The sequence below is a fragment of the Aulonocara sp. 'chitande type north' Nkhata Bay genome, linkage group LG19 (genome assembly GCF_057382095.1).
Source record: "Aulonocara sp. 'chitande type north' Nkhata Bay isolate Kocher_YH1m ecotype deep benthic linkage group LG19, A_spYH_male_GT1.1, whole genome shotgun sequence".
Taxonomy (NCBI): Eukaryota; Metazoa; Chordata; class Actinopteri; order Cichliformes; family Cichlidae; genus Aulonocara; species Aulonocara sp. 'chitande type north' Nkhata Bay.
In genome coordinates this window covers 4,401,465-4,416,745 of record NC_141362.1, presented here as the reverse complement: position 1 = coordinate 4,416,745, position 15,281 = coordinate 4,401,465, and the positions used below count along the sequence as shown (strand labels likewise).

The window sequence follows — 15,281 nt, the reverse complement described above, 5'->3', positions numbered from 1 at the left end:
GCCAGAGCATTAATCAAGTCTGGGCCTGTGAGTAGGTGGTCATTTAAAGAGATGCCTTCGTGTTTAGCAGAGCAGTCGAAAACAACTCGAATTTTCTCTGGCTTCCTGGGATGATACATGCCATGGTGCGGAATGTACCATGTGTTACTACCTGATGTGCCATCTGCTTCCTCTGCATCACCATCCTTAAAGACACTATTCATGAACTTGATGTAGTCTTCCTTGTACTTTGGGTTCTTATCCATTTTTCCTTTTAAACGTTTCAAGCGAAACATTGCAAGCTGCTTGTTATTTGGAAGCTGTGGGCGTTCTCTAAAAGGCAGAGGCATTTCTAAATGGCCTTCCTCATTGTAGTGAATGTTCTCATTCAGCATCTCTAGAAACTGAATGTCCTCTTGAGATACACTCCCTTCTTTATGGTTTGTGTCCAGAAAGTCAATTTCAAGTGCTTTAATCACAGAAGCAGGTGTGACAGATGGCAGCTCCTTTACTGTGACACGATGACAGATCCCTGCTGCTTCCATCGAACTTTTCCATGGCTTAATGGCTCCCACGATACTCCACCCTAAGTCTGTCTTTATTGCATAGGGATCATAATCATTTCCTGGTATGACTTCTGTCAGGGGTTTAGACATTTGTTCAAAACACAAGTAAGAGAAATGAGACAACTGCAGACCAACTCAGAGAGTAATTAGAAAACGTGCGCACGGGTGAATGTCTCTCTGAGAAGACACCACACCGAGCACAGGCTCGCTGCTTTATTTATAAGGCAAAAATGGGTTACATAGTACTTCCTCTTTTTAACAGTCAGGGAAGAGGTTAAGCATGAAATCAGCTTATCTGATCTTTCACACACTGGGATTAAAAATACAGTAGTATATCATGCTTTATCTGACATCACAGACATTATAGGAAAGAATGCATCATTATATCATGCTGTCAAAACATCTCAAACATTTCAGACACTTAAGTAAGGAATGCATTATGTTCTCTTTAACAATAAACTTGGTTAGCTGATTCTTCAACAATAGGCTTGGTTATGTGAAAATATATGAACACACTAAATATAAGGCACACTTGGTTAGAATATAAGGCCTACTTGATTATATTGTATTATAGAGATTTGGTTATAGTGTATAATGTAGAAAATCTCTTAACATTTCCCTCCTGTTGTTAATATATTTCACATGTTTAATATCAATGCATAGTCACTTGTTAAATCACATTTTCAACTTGCATATCATTCAGTGAAGTATCTAAACATCAGCTCTGCTAGGATTAAGATTATCATAGACATTCTCTTCTCTGGTCTCTCTAGTTAGCATATCATACTGGCGAAAGGGATCCTCCATATCTCTCTGGATCAAAACAAAATTTCCTAAAGTACGATTAAACATACTCATCACCATGCGTCTCAGACAAGGGATAATACAAGCAGCAAAAATGCAAAATAGGAACATCACAGTACATAGGGCCAACAGGCCTTTAATCAGCAAAGATTTCCAGGAGCCGCTCAGCAACCAGTCCCACCAGCCAGGCTCATCGGTTACGTAGTCCTGTTGCTGAGCGTCTCTTAGTTGTCTCAGAACATTCAAAGCATTTGTCATGTTTAATGAGTGTATGTTGTCAGGTATGTAAGTACAACATGTCTTGTTGAACAATACACAAAGACCTCCTTTCTCTGCAAGAATAAGGTCCAAAGCTACTCGGTGTTGCATGACAGTGATGCGGATTGCGTCAATTTCTTCATTCTGTGATTTGTCAATGCGGGTGGAAGCGTTCAAAAACAGTCCAAAGCGATAGTCTAAAGTCTCAATTCGTAGTGCGTGTTTTCCTACTCCGGTCCAGGGAAACAGAGAGTGCATTACCTTGTCGGCGGTACTCCAGAGTTTGAATTCCTCTGGCACATCTGTTCCAAGGATTGAATCATGAGGCTTGATTTCTATATGACGCCTAACTCTGGTCTTGTTGTACACAGATATCTTAAAAGTGTGATCTGAAATGAAGATAGGTGCACAGCATCCTGACCAGTTGGGTGGCAACATAAAGTACGCACGCTGTCCGCACAGCCATGCCATACCTTGTACCCAATAGGTGCCATTTACCTGTTGATTTAGGTTGACTGTCCCATACCCTACTCCTCCATAGGTTGTGTTGCAGTTGTCGGTATGGCCCAGAGGGTGGCGTCCTTGCACTGACGCTTGGTAGAAGCACAGAGGATGCCATGTCTCTGTATGGGTCATAAAAACAGGGAAAGGGACAGAAGCATTTCTGTTTTTTACTGTCATATCTACCCAGAATTTGTCGTCACAGATTCCATCCTTCTTCAGGCCTTTTGCACCTGGGAGTGAAGCTTTCATGCCGATTGTAAAGTATTGTCTTCCAATGCTGGCGAAACTTGCTGCACATTCACTTTGCACGTGACTGTCCATTTTGCGACCATATATGGTGGGGTAGACTGAAGTTGAAGGCATGTGAGAACAGACATAACATTCTTTTTCATCTATGGTGTTGTGTAGATATCGGTACCAGGCATTGTTCATCCAAGGGTGAATGTGATCTTGGGTCATCTCAGTTAGATGGGAGTTGTCATGGGTCCACCTCTTGAGACGGGGAATAGTTGGTGTTATTCTGCGGGCTCCTCCAGGTATCAGCCAGAGGAGCATCACCCCTAAGATGACACCGGCCACCAGACAGATCAGGCGGCACATGAACCGTTTCCGTTGAAAGTGACAAGCACTTAAGCATAGCAGCTTTGGGGCTGGGGCTGGTGGCACTTCTTCTTCTAGATTCATCATGCTGGCTCTCTGCATTCTAGGCGTCCCCGGTGTTGTCATTGGTTCCTCTCTTTGGTGGGATGGGTCACTCTTTATTATGTGTTTGTTCTTCAGGGCGACCAGGCACACCTGAGCTCCAAGTGAGGAGACCACTGGCGAGAAGGTAAAGGGCGGGGTATACCCAATCAGCCCTTCCCTTCACCAGGGGATCACTTGAGAGTCGGGGGAACCGGCGTCTTATTGTGGTGCAAACACTTTCTTCACGTGACTTTGATGGATCCAAGAAGGCCTTTCAGCGATTTTACAAGCTGTTGGTGTAGTAAGCAGCACCTGATGGGGACCCTCCCACCTCGGAGCACTCCAGTTTTTCCGCTGGAGGACTTTAATCAGAATCCAATCACCGGGGTTCAACCTGCAAGAGACTGGAGATAGATCACTCGGCAGTTGATTGTTTAAAATCACTTCTTTATTTTCAAACAGTTTTGTCATCCATTCTGCCATTGTTGTTTCTGCAATAGATTTATTAATTGGCTCGCTCGTTATGGGAAGAGGGAAGTGTCTGCCATGTACAACTTCAAATGGCGTTAGACCACCTGCTCCTTGAGTTATTCTCATCCATAACTTTACTAAGCTTAAACATTCAGGCCATGGTTTTTTAGTTTCTTCCATACATTTTCTCAATCTTTGTTTAATTGTGCCGTTAGTTCTCTCGACTAATCCTGCACTTTGTGGATGATAAGAACAATGATGTTTTATGCTGAAGCCTAGAGCTTCAGAAACTTTACTTATAACTTCATTTACAAAATGTGTGCCATTGTCTGATCTTATCAGAGACGGAATGCCATATGTTGGAATGAAATGGTTGCACAAACATTTTGCTACTGAAATTGCATCTGCTTTTTTCACTGGGTATATTTCTGGCCACTTGGAAAATACATCTATTATCACAAGTGCATACTTGGAGGATTGAGATTCATTTAGTTCTATAAAATCCATGTGGATAGTATGGAATGGGTGTGGCGGTTTAGGGAACCGGCCTCGCTTTGGCCGTAAATTACCTTGAGCATTGTGTTTTTGGCAAATCATGCATGTTCCAATAAACTCTTTTGCTGAACTTTCAAAATTTTTTGTATAGAACTGTTTATTGAGTATAGAAACCATCCCACCCGTTGACACATGCGTTCTGCCGTGTGTCACTAATGCAGCAGTTTTATGCAAATTTTTTGGAAGGACTGGTTTGCCATTACACATCATGAGATTGTCTTTTAATTCTGCTCCATCTTTCAACCAAGATTTTTGTTCACTCAGCGATGCTGTTTTCTGTGCATCTGCCAGTATTTCTAATGGTATTAAATCTATGGTTTCTGTTGTTAAAACATCAATATGTTTTTCTGCAGCTGCTTTGGCTGCTTTGTCAGCAAAGTTATTTCCTCTTGTTATTTCTGTGTCATCCTTTTGATGAGCTGCACATTTGCATAGTGCTAATTCTTTTGGCAACGTTATTACTTCTAATAGCTTTTTTAGAAGGTTTGCATGTTGAACTGGGTTGCCTGAGGACGTTGTCATTCCTCTGTTATGCCATATTTTTGCAAAATGATGAACTGCTGAATAGACATATTGGCTGTCTGTGTGTATATTGACACTTTGACCTTCGTACAGTGTACATGCTCTGATGACTGCGGTCAACTCTGCGCTTTGAGCAGAGTTTGAGGAACTGAGAGCTTTTGCCTCTACCACTTCATCAACAGTTGTGACCGCGTAACCCACACAATTTCTACCGTAAATATCTTTTGACGCTGAGCCGTCCACAAAAACATTACTGAAACTGCTCTGGGGGGAACTGTGTATATCATTGCGAGGCTTTGTGTCTTCCTCTAATTTTTTAATGCAACAATGTTGTTCTCCATCCAGAGGGGTCGGCAAAAGTGTGCTTGGGTTTAGCTGGCCACACTTCTCTATTGTGATATGTGATTGTGAAAGTAAAATCCCCACATAAGAAAGTTGTCTGGCATGTGTGAGGAAAGAGAGATTTGCTTGGAGTAAAATAGAGGTCACAGCATGTGGGACTTTAATGATCAACTTGTGTCCCAAAACAATGTCTGCACATTTTTTAACTGCCTCTGCTGCCGCAGCGCACGCCTGAACACAGGTAGGTAATCCAGCAGCTACAGAGTCAAGTTTGCATGAGTAGAAAGCTAATGGGCGTTGTTTTTCTCCAAAAGCTTGAGTTAACACTGCTTTCATGTACCCTCCTGCACCATAATCTGGCCTTGGGGCTAAATTGATTTCTATTCTGCCGTACAAGTCATTTATTTCTTGAACTAACTGAGGAGTGTCTGGTCCCAGAACATCACCGTTTTGATCGTTTCCTGTGTAGGCTCCTCTGACTCTAGGAAAACGTAAACCTAATAAATCTTGAAGAACTTGGAGCATCTCATGACCATTCAAACCCCACCCTCTACGAATCAACTCTACTGCATGTCGCCACTGTTGAAAACCTTCATTAAGGGGTGGGACATCTTTTAGCACATTCTCTCTGTCCTTATGGGACCAGGGTCTGAATGCGTATATCAGAGGTTCTCCATCTATTGGTATGATTCCTTGGCCGTCTACAGGCCCACTGGGTTGCCCATACCTAGGATTTGATAAGGCAACCATTGGAAACTGACCTACAGTTCCTTCTTTTTTGTAGTGATTATGTTTCATAAGATTAAGCTGATGTTTTGCCTCAGCATAGGGATCTGGAGCAAAAGGGTTGTGAGGAGAGATTACAGGAAGCGGTGACGCAGGAGTTGGTGCAGCTGCTGCTGCTGCTGCTGTGTGTGTGGGCTGAGAGGAAGGTGCATAAGGAGGGGGGTTTTTTTCCTCTCCTGCAGCTCTCTGTTTATCTTTATTTTCTTGTTTTTGGGCACGTTTAGCACTGCGTTTATCATTTTCTGCTTCCCATGCTTTGAAAAGTCGCCATTCTGCTACACGTTTTGCTTTTTTCTTTTGACTTTTTTCCTCGAATAGTTCTTTTTGCAAAGCAGCTTTTAAAGCAGTTATTGACTCTTGATTGCATTTGCCTTGCCAGGCTGGACAATAAATTTTATGTGGATTTCTCCACCTATTTGCACTGACTTTTCCTGCATTTTGACAGTTTCTTTCAAGCTTTTCTTCATCTGCTGTTAATTTTACTTTAGTTTTAGAATTACCCATTTTGAACTAATTACGTCAGAACTGTGACACCTTCTTTGGCATGCAAAAGTGAGAATGGGTTTTCAATAACAGCCTTCTACTCACTTGCTATTCGAGTGAGCGGTTATTGATTTTACGTGATGACGCACAACCCTTTTTCCACTTTAACCAATACGTGAGTGTACACAGGAAAACAGTTTGAGAAGTGGTTCGACCGCTTATTGGGTCGTAAAAACAACTCACTCCTCTATTTCAACACAAACAAAGCGCGTTTTTATAATTTTTATTGAGATTTTCCATAGGCCTATTTCATGTAACCTTCAACCTGTTCCGTTGCAGCCACTCCTCGAGTGACCGGAACTCGTTCCGTTACAGCTGCTACCCAGAGCAACCGGAACTTTTAATAGCGATTTCTAGAATATCGCTCTTGCCTGTTGTCTCCTTAAGTCCCTCTCTGGACTATGAGATCTGTCGGCGCCCACCAGGCTTACACTATTTTAAAGGAAAATCTCAATATCAACGTATTGTAACGCTTGATGGAATGCAGTGTTTCATATTCACCTTACTGTGGCGCTGCGTTTTTGGATCCGGTGCCCATCTGGTCCTGGCGCCGTGGGGCCTGTATAAGACGCTGACCGGAGGTCGAATTCCACGCTCCCGGTTTTTCTTTTGCTGTGCACAGACTCTTTTCCAGCGCAGGCGTCACGACGTCAGGATCCGATGAAGACCGCTGTGGAAAACTAGACGTTAAAAATAACAGTCAGTTCTCCGGCTAGCGAAGGACCAATTAAATGTCAGGGGTTTAGACATTTGTTCAAAACACAAGTAAGAGAAATGAGACAACTGCAGACCAACTCAGAGAGTAATTAGAAAACGTGCGCACGGGTGAATGTCTCTCTGAGAAGACACCACACCGAGCACAGGCTCGCTGCTTTATTTATAAGGCAAAAATGGGTTACATAGTACTTCCTCTTTTTAACAGTCAGGGAAGAGGTTAAGCATGAAATCAGCTTATCTGATCTTTCACACACTGGGATTAAAAATACAGTAGTATATCATGCTTTATCTGACATCACAGACATTATAGGAAAGAATGCATCATTATATCATGCTGTCAAAACATCTCAAACATTTCAGACACTTAAGTAAGGAATGCATTATGTTCTCTTTAACAATAAACTTGGTTAGCTGATTCTTCAACAATAGGCTTGGTTATGTGAAAATATATGAACACACTAAATATAAGGCACACTTGGTTAGAATATAAGGCCTACTTGATTATATTGTATTATAGAGATTTGGTTATAGTGTATAATGTAGAAAATCTCTTAACAACTTCCCTTGGCTTTAGTGCTCTTGCACAGTCGTAACCGATGAGAAGAGCTATAGGACAGTCCAAGAGATCTGGCATTTCATTTGCAATGCTAAGTAGATGGGGCCACTTCTTTGCTGTCTCTCGAGTTGGAATAGTGTGTTTCTCCAATGGAATGTACTCTTGAGTGTAAGTTGGTGGCAAGTCAATGTACTTTTCTGAGTTGTACCCTCTTACCCTCAGTCCATCCACTCTTTGACTAGGTACAATCGAACACCTGTCAGTCATTGTTGTCAGCTTTAGCTTCACTGGTTCCCTGCTTGCCTGTATCTTTTCACAAATATCTTGGTCAATAAATGTGTTGCTGCTTTGGGTGTCTAGCAGAGCATAAACCAATGTCTCTTGATTCTTCGCTGATGAAGAAAGCCACACTGGAACAATCATTGAAGTGCAATCATTGTTGCCCACTCTCACACTGCACGATACGGTGACTGCATTCTCCTCTTCTGATGGTGGTTCAGGTTCATCTCCCTGTGGAGGATCTTCATGGAGAGGAGAAGGGTGGCTTCGTCTGCAGACATTACATGTTGCTCTCTGTCGACAGTTTTTGGAAATGTGGCCGACTCGCAGACAAGCAAAGCACATATTGTTGTCCCTAATAAACTGTTTCTTTTCTTCAAGCGGCATTGCTGTAAACTTTGCACATTTATAGATAAAATGGTTTTGCTTGCAGCAGATACATTCAAGTTGCCGTTTGTTCTGAGTTGAGGAAGGGTTGGGTTTTGATTTTCTGTGGCTCTGAACTGGAGTTGTGTTCTTCACATCTTTAGACCCATTTGCTGATGTCACCAGGACACTGGCCTTCAGACGTTTTTGTTCTTTCTCAGGTTTTTCAAATGTGTTTTTTAAGGCAAACAGAGAAGAAACAGGATTACATGCTATACGCGCCTCTTCAGCCACAAAGTCCGCAAATTCTGCAAACCCTGGATATGCCTTTTCTTCATCCAGTAATTTTGTGACATAACGATTCCAGCGGGTTGTGGCCCAGTCAGGAAGTTTCAGCAATATTTTTTGATTTTCTTCACAATCATCTAAAACCTTGAGGCCTTGGACGTGAGGCATAGCATTCTTACAAGAAATGAGGAAATCACTAAACTCTCTCAATTTAAGTGACTCCTTTGGACCAATCTTTGGCCAACTGCTTAGTTTTCCCCTAAAGGCTCTTTGAACTACAAATGGGTGTCCATAGCGTTTGTTCAGAGCATCCCAAGCTTGTTTGTAAGCTTCCTCGTCACTTCGATAAAATGTCCCTTCTAAAACACAGAGAGCTTCTCCACCAATGTACTTCTTCAAGTAGAACAGCTTATACATGCTCCCACTGGCACAGATTATAAACAACAACAAAATAAACTATCACAGCTATGCAGATGACACACAAATATATATCACAATGTCACCAGGAGACCAAGGCCCTGTGCAGGCTCTTGGTAAATGCATTGAGGAAATCAATGACTGGTTGTGCCACAATTTTCTCCAGCTAAACAAAAACAAAACTGAGGTAATAGTCTTTGGCGCCAAAGAAAAACGATTACAGGTCACCAGAGAACTTCAATCTATACATCTAAAAACCACAAACCAGGCGAGAAATTTGGGTGTAGTGATGGATGCAGACCTAAACTTAGAAAAACACATTAAGACAATAACAAAGTCAGCTTACTATCACCTCAAGAATATTTCAAGGATAAAAGATCTGATGTCTCAACAGGACCTGGAAAAACTAGTCCATGCATTCATCTTTAGTAGGCTTGATTACTGTAACAGCATCTTTACAGGTCTACCTAAAAAATCAGTCAGACAACTACAGCTCATTCAGAACTCTGCTGCTCGAGTCCTCACTAAGACCAAAAAAGTGGACCACATCAGTCCAGCTCTGAGGTCTTTACACTGGCTGCCTGTCCGTCAGAGGATAGACTTTAAAGTTCTGATGCTGGTCTATAAAGCTCTGAATGGTTTAGGATCAAAATACATCAGTGACCTCCTGACCCAGTATGAACCTTCCAGATCCCTCAGGTCATCTGGATCCGGTATTTTATTAGTTCCCAGAGTCAGAACCAGACACGGAGAAGCTGCATTCAGCTTTTATGCTCCTTATATCTGGAACAAACTCCCAGAAAGCCTCAGATCAGCTGAAACACTCAGTTTATTTAAATCCAGGTTGAAGACTCACCTGTTCTCAGCTGCATTTGAATAAAGCACCAAATCCACACTTTTAAGCTTAAATTTCAAAACTTACATTTAACTACTGATTTTATCTACTGTTCTGATTTTATCTGTTTTGATTTTATATACTGTTTTGTTTGTTTGTCTGTTTGTTTGTTTGTTAATTAGTTAGTTAGTTTATTTGCTTGTTCTAATCAATTTTAAATCATGCTTTTTATTTGTTTTTTCTAATGTCTCTGTAAAGCACTTTGAATCACCTTGTTGTTGAATTGTGCTATACAAATAAACTTGCCTTGCCTTGCCTTGCCTTGCTGCACTGGGCCCCGGTCTGGATGGGCCTGGGCCCCCTTTCCCTGGCGGGTCGCGGAGTATGGGGGTGCCTACTGGGGTCAGCGGGGGAGCTGGCCCCTCCCCATCTCCAGCTGCCTCCCTCTTCCCGCTCCACCACAACCACCCATGCCGGGCCTTGGAGTAGGGGTATGTCACCAGGGTGCAGAGGAGGCTACCCCCCCTCTGTCCCCTTCTGGCTGCCTCTGCCTCAATTTTATCCCACAACTTAGACATTCACATTACTCACACCCTCATTACACATACATATAGGATCTTGGGGGTGGGCACGATACACGGAGTCCAAGTTACCATCAGGGTGTACACCTCACCCCTGGCGTCATTGCCCACCTCTCAATTTTAAATACACGTAGACATTGAGGGCTAGCAGGAGGGACTATGCGCTTACCTGCTGCTCTCTGGCAGGTAGCTCCTTGCCCTCCTGGGTTTTAAATGCACCTTAGAACACACATGCATCAACACTACAATGAGCGGGTGGAGGGAGGTTTGGAGTCTTCTCTCACCCCCTGTCAGGGACCAAGCAGTAAAGCATAAAGGACACAGGTGGTTTTAATTCAAAAAAGGGGTTTTATTGACCCAAAAATATGAAAACATATTTAACAAAGCCAAAACAGGCAGACCAATAAAAGAGGTCAACTCAATAGACTAAACTCAAGATAATAATTAACAAAACCTCAAACAAACATATGACAAACTGACCTCCTGAAATGACACACAGGGGGACTTAAATACTGGTTTAGCTAAACCAAATGACACACACGGGGGAAAACAAGATGGCTGCCATATAACCAACTAATACAAAACATTTAAACAAACATGAAACACCCCCCAGGCAATGAAGCATGTGGTGCAATCCAATTAGGCTGTCAGTAGTACTTCAGGTCTCCCAGCCCTTTGCCACACCTTTTGCCAGACAGGAGGAGACACCAACCCCCAGGTAACTCAAACAAAGAAAGATGTATTATATAACATAAAACAGAACTTTGACCTTGCAAGGTTAATATGTGTGCACGCCATATAAACATTGGAAGGTGTGATAGAAAAATGAATACATTTAATAAAGAAACAATATTGAACAATAAGTAGAATATTTTAAAGTAGTGACTATAAATTAAACTAAAGTGAACAGCGGGTGGTGAGGTGTGGAGCTTACCATGTGTGGCATGCCATCACACCCCCATTCTCTGCGACCTGCTGGAGCGGAGGGGCTAGGAGGAGGAGTTGGCCGTCCGACTGCGGTCTGGAGTGTGGGGCCTCCCTGCTGCTGCGGAGTCGGGGCGGTCTGCCTCTCCTCACCGCAGGGAAAAGGGTAACACCACCTGGGTCTGGGTGCAGTTCCCCCCTCCAGGGGCAGAGGTACCTAGACCCGGTTCGTAGAGTACGCTTGGGGAGTGTGATCGTGTGTACAGCGTCTCTTTATGTCTGTCTCCACGTTGGTTGAGTGTGGAGTAAGTGCATATGAGAGCATGAGGGTGGGAATGGATGTTTGTATCTGTGTGTGCCTGTATGTCTGTGTCTATATGTCAGGTTGGGTATCAGACGCCACCCCTCTGGGGACATCTCAGGCCCTCCAAGGTTTGGAGGCCTATCTCCCCCCACCACCACTTCCCCTGCCAGTGGCGGACTCCCTCAGACATCGGTGCGTTGGTGGTTCTTTGTGTCTGGGGATGGGCGTCCAGGTACACACCGGCTCACTCATTGGCGGCCGCTTATCGGGGCCTGGAGCCTGGGGCTCGCTCGGGCCACTTCGGAGTAGAGATGGACCGATCCGATATTACGTATCGGTATCGGTCCGATACTGACCTAAATTACTGGATCGGATATCGGAGAAAAATAAAAAAATGTAATCCGATCCATTAAATTTCACGAAAGCACTTCACAAAACTTGCAACACGCCGTAACTCACCTCAGAACGTTAGCACGTCAGAGCAGTATGCATCACGTGATAGAGCGGCTGTGGCATGGGGGACCTGTCGGTGGTCTGGATAGCATTTTGGAGCTTCGCTAGCAACCCGGCATTTCATCTCCGACAAAGTTATCCCCGAGAGAAGTAAAGCAAGTCTGTAAGTCCATCTCTGAATGTTTGTAAAGCATTCCTGCGTTAAGCTTAACAAACGATATATGGAGCGACTGCCTCTTCTTGCTGCTACTTCAATCATGAAACTGATCAGCTGATCGGCTTTTCTGTCGCCAGTACGTCTCTTGTTTGCTTTTGGCCCACTTTGCACCAGAAAGAGGAAACCAGCGGCTGAACAACAGCAGCACGTTTAAGCTTGATAAGCTGTTGTTAGAATTTATTTAATATTACTTTTTACACCAGGATCGTTTCCTACGTACCTGACGCTGGTAACTGTGCAGGGGCGGATCTAGCAAAGTTTAGCCAGGGGGGCCGATAGGGCATTAACAGGGAAAAGGGGGCACAAAGACATACTTTTCTTTCTTATTCTCATTTAAAATGTCTAGCTTTTAATAAATAATTATCTGACACCCAAAGTTTTAATTTGATGTAAAATGAATAGAAGTCAATTACTGTATATAGTAACTATTAAGTCTAATATACCCTAGTAAGCTATAGTACTTTTTCCTTTGGGAAGGTACCATCTGTGCAGTCTGCAATTTTGTTGAAGAAAGATGTTGAATCTGTTTAATATTTCTTGAAAAATAATTGATTTCTGTGCATTTTTTTTCACACTGCATCAAATTAAGGTTGATTACGTCGATTAAGCATCATGAGGTCGAGCGTGAGGGGTGGTTCCCTATTTTTTATTTATTTATTTTTGTTGTTGCTGGGAGTTGGAACCCTATTAGTTAGGTTGCTTAATATTTATGCTAAGTACTCTTTAAAATACCAGAATAGGGAGGATGATGTAGGTTTAAGTTTATTAGATTGATCAGTATTGCTGAACTATGAATTTTTTTTTTTTTGCATACAGGTATAACAGAATAGCTTTAGTGTAGTTGTTGTTTTAAACTTGAGTATGAACTTATACAAAATGCAGCAAGATATTTAAAAAACAGTTTTGTTGATTAAAAAACACTATATCGGATTCATATCGGTATCGGCAGATATCCAAATTTATGATATCGGTATCGGTATCGGACATAAAAAAGTGGTATCGTGTCATCTCTACTTCGGAGGTGGGGTGCCCCCGGCCTCTCGGCCTGGGGCTTGGTCACTAAGGCACAGCTGGCTGTCGGCGGAGCTCACGGGCGCGTCACTGCAACTCCCCCTGGCTTCTGCTCCGCGGCTGCTGAGTGAGCTCTCATCTGGGACTCTCCTCAGCTCTTTCTGGGACAGTGGCCCCTCTGTTAGTCTTCCTTGGTCTCTTGTGTTCTGGGGGCCTCACGTTAGCAAAGGTAGGAGAGTCAAGCACGAAAGACGGCACTGCAGGAAACAATTTTTCGGTGAAAGAAAATGAACAGAATAAATGTCCTGGTAAGTAATATTAAGTTTGTTGAGTTGAAGATACTTGAAGAATTATTGCAGCCGTGGAATATTTCAGACAGTAGACTACTGAGGGGAGCTAACATAAGAGTTATGAGTTATAAGATATAATCTAAGTCGTAACATTGCTGTATGGAGTTGCAGATTTGGTTGCAGGTTAACATAGCTGGACTGGCCATCGGGCATACCGGGCATATGCCCGGTGACTTATTTTTTTTTTTTTTTGTAATGGCATGAACAATGAGAGGTGGTGGATTGGCCAGATGCAGGTCGATGTGTAAAAATAACTCAGTTGTTTGGTGGTGGCTATGGCGGGGCTTCCACAGAGGCCAGCAGGTGGATGAGGGAAGGGGAGGCAGGAGGAGAGCCCCGAGGCAGCCACCAGTCCGAGTGTCAGGTGAACTGAACTTCAGGTAAGAAGTTATGCAGCAAGATATTTAAAAAACAGTTTTGTTGATTAAAAAACACTATATTGGATAACTGTTTTTTAAATTTGTCAATTGTTTGTTAAAAATGTTCGTATTTTAATATTAAAAAATGTTTTTGCCCAAAACATATGTGCACTATATGTCAGTAAAAATACTATGCAAATATTGCTGTCCTTGAATGCTGAGTAAACACTGACAAAGCACTGATTGTATCTCTTGTACTTCATCAACGCAGTATCTAAAAACTTTGCACCGTAGTGGTTAAAATCTCATTCTAATAAGAGTTAAAAGCGCATTCGGTTATTAGGTTTATAGGGTTATTGAATTATGGTTAACAGTTGGTAGAATTTTTTTTAAACATTATCTGCCAATTACATCTGCCACCCTTCTCCAAATCTGTGCCCCTACCTGCCCCCCCCCCCCCCCCCCCCCAACAAAAATTTTCTAGACACGCCACTGAATAGCCATGCTCTAGCAGATCATTACATGAAGGAACCTTTTTAAAAAAATAAGCGCGTCCATGCTCACAGGTGTACACACGGGTGCTCACACACACAAACTACACCCTTTTTGGCTCCTACCTCAAAGCACACTGTGTTCTGTTGATCTTATGTGCTGCACAATAATGTTTAATATTTAGTATTTACTGTCATATTCCCATATATCATTGTGATGTTGTTTATTCTATTACTCTTGTTCTCTTCTGCTTGTTTTCTTTTTTCTTTCTCAACAGGTGATCCAGCTGATCGATATATGCATTTTTTTTCTTTTTTTTTTCTTCTGCCCATTCTGTTGGTTTTTGTTTTTTGCCCTTCTCCCCCGTGCCTCTTCTCAGCTGTTTCTCTTTCCCTCTTTCTTTCTCCCCTTCTTTCCCCCAGTCAAGTCTGTCCCGTATTCAGCAAATGAAAATAAAATAAACAATAAAAGGTGAATCAAATGGACCATTATGGCAAGGCTGGGATGGTCAATTTGGTAAAGTAAATCCGTTGGGCATCTTTCCTTGCCTTTAGACAATAATTCTGATGGCAAAAGAGCCAAACGGGACAGGCAAAAAAAAAAAAAAAAAAAGCGAAGCTCTCAATTTACCGGTCGATCTACATCCCTACTGTTACACCCCGGCCTAGGCAACTGGCATGCAACACAGGAAAAATAAAAATAAGGAAAAAAGAACAAACAAAAAAAACTACTACAGTTCTCCACAAAAAAATCCCAAAACGAAAGTATTGACAACTATTTACATCAAAGCAAAATAGGACATTTATTTACATCAAAACACCAAACTATTTACAACCGGGGGTGAAGATTGCGACCATGACATACTGAAACACAAGGCTTAAATACATAGAAGGAGCAATCAGGGAATGGACCACAGGAGGGAAACACAGCTGGGGCAAATTAGACCTGACGAGAAAAAAAAGGGTGAACTGAACACACTGAGATACAACAGACCTTCAACATAAAGCAGGAAACACATAACAGTCACGCCAAAAACAAGACACTGACAACACCGAATCGTAACAGTTCCCCCCACCGAAAATTCAAACATTTAAAACATGTAACCCCAAAGAAAATGT

The 15,281-nt window shown here is 42.5% G+C and overlaps 1 protein-coding gene across 1 annotated transcript; it reads right to left on the bottom strand.

The window, feature by feature from the left end:
* Positions 1-816: 816 nt before the first annotated feature.
* On the bottom strand, positions 817-3,505 carry LOC147306340 (syncytin-A-like). Its single transcript, XM_086275038.1, has 2 exons — positions 2,342-3,505; positions 817-2,230 (listed from the first exon to the last, which is right to left on the bottom strand). Exons 1-2 carry the CDS (start codon positions 2,835-2,837, stop codon positions 1,257-1,259), a joined length of 1,470 nt encoding a protein of 489 aa, XP_086131164.1. The 5' UTR covers positions 2,838-3,505; the 3' UTR covers positions 817-1,256.
* Positions 3,506-15,281: the final 11,776 nt, after the last annotated feature.

Coding starts and splice junctions, on each gene's coding strand:
- LOC147306340 (XM_086275038.1), bottom strand. CDS start 2,837: ATGACAACACCGGGGACGCCTAGAATGCAGAGAGCCAGCATGATGAAT. Junction 2,231..2,341: donor CATGAAAGCTTCACTCCCAG/GTGCAAAAGGCC, acceptor TGACCCATACAG/AGACATGGCATCCTCTGTGC.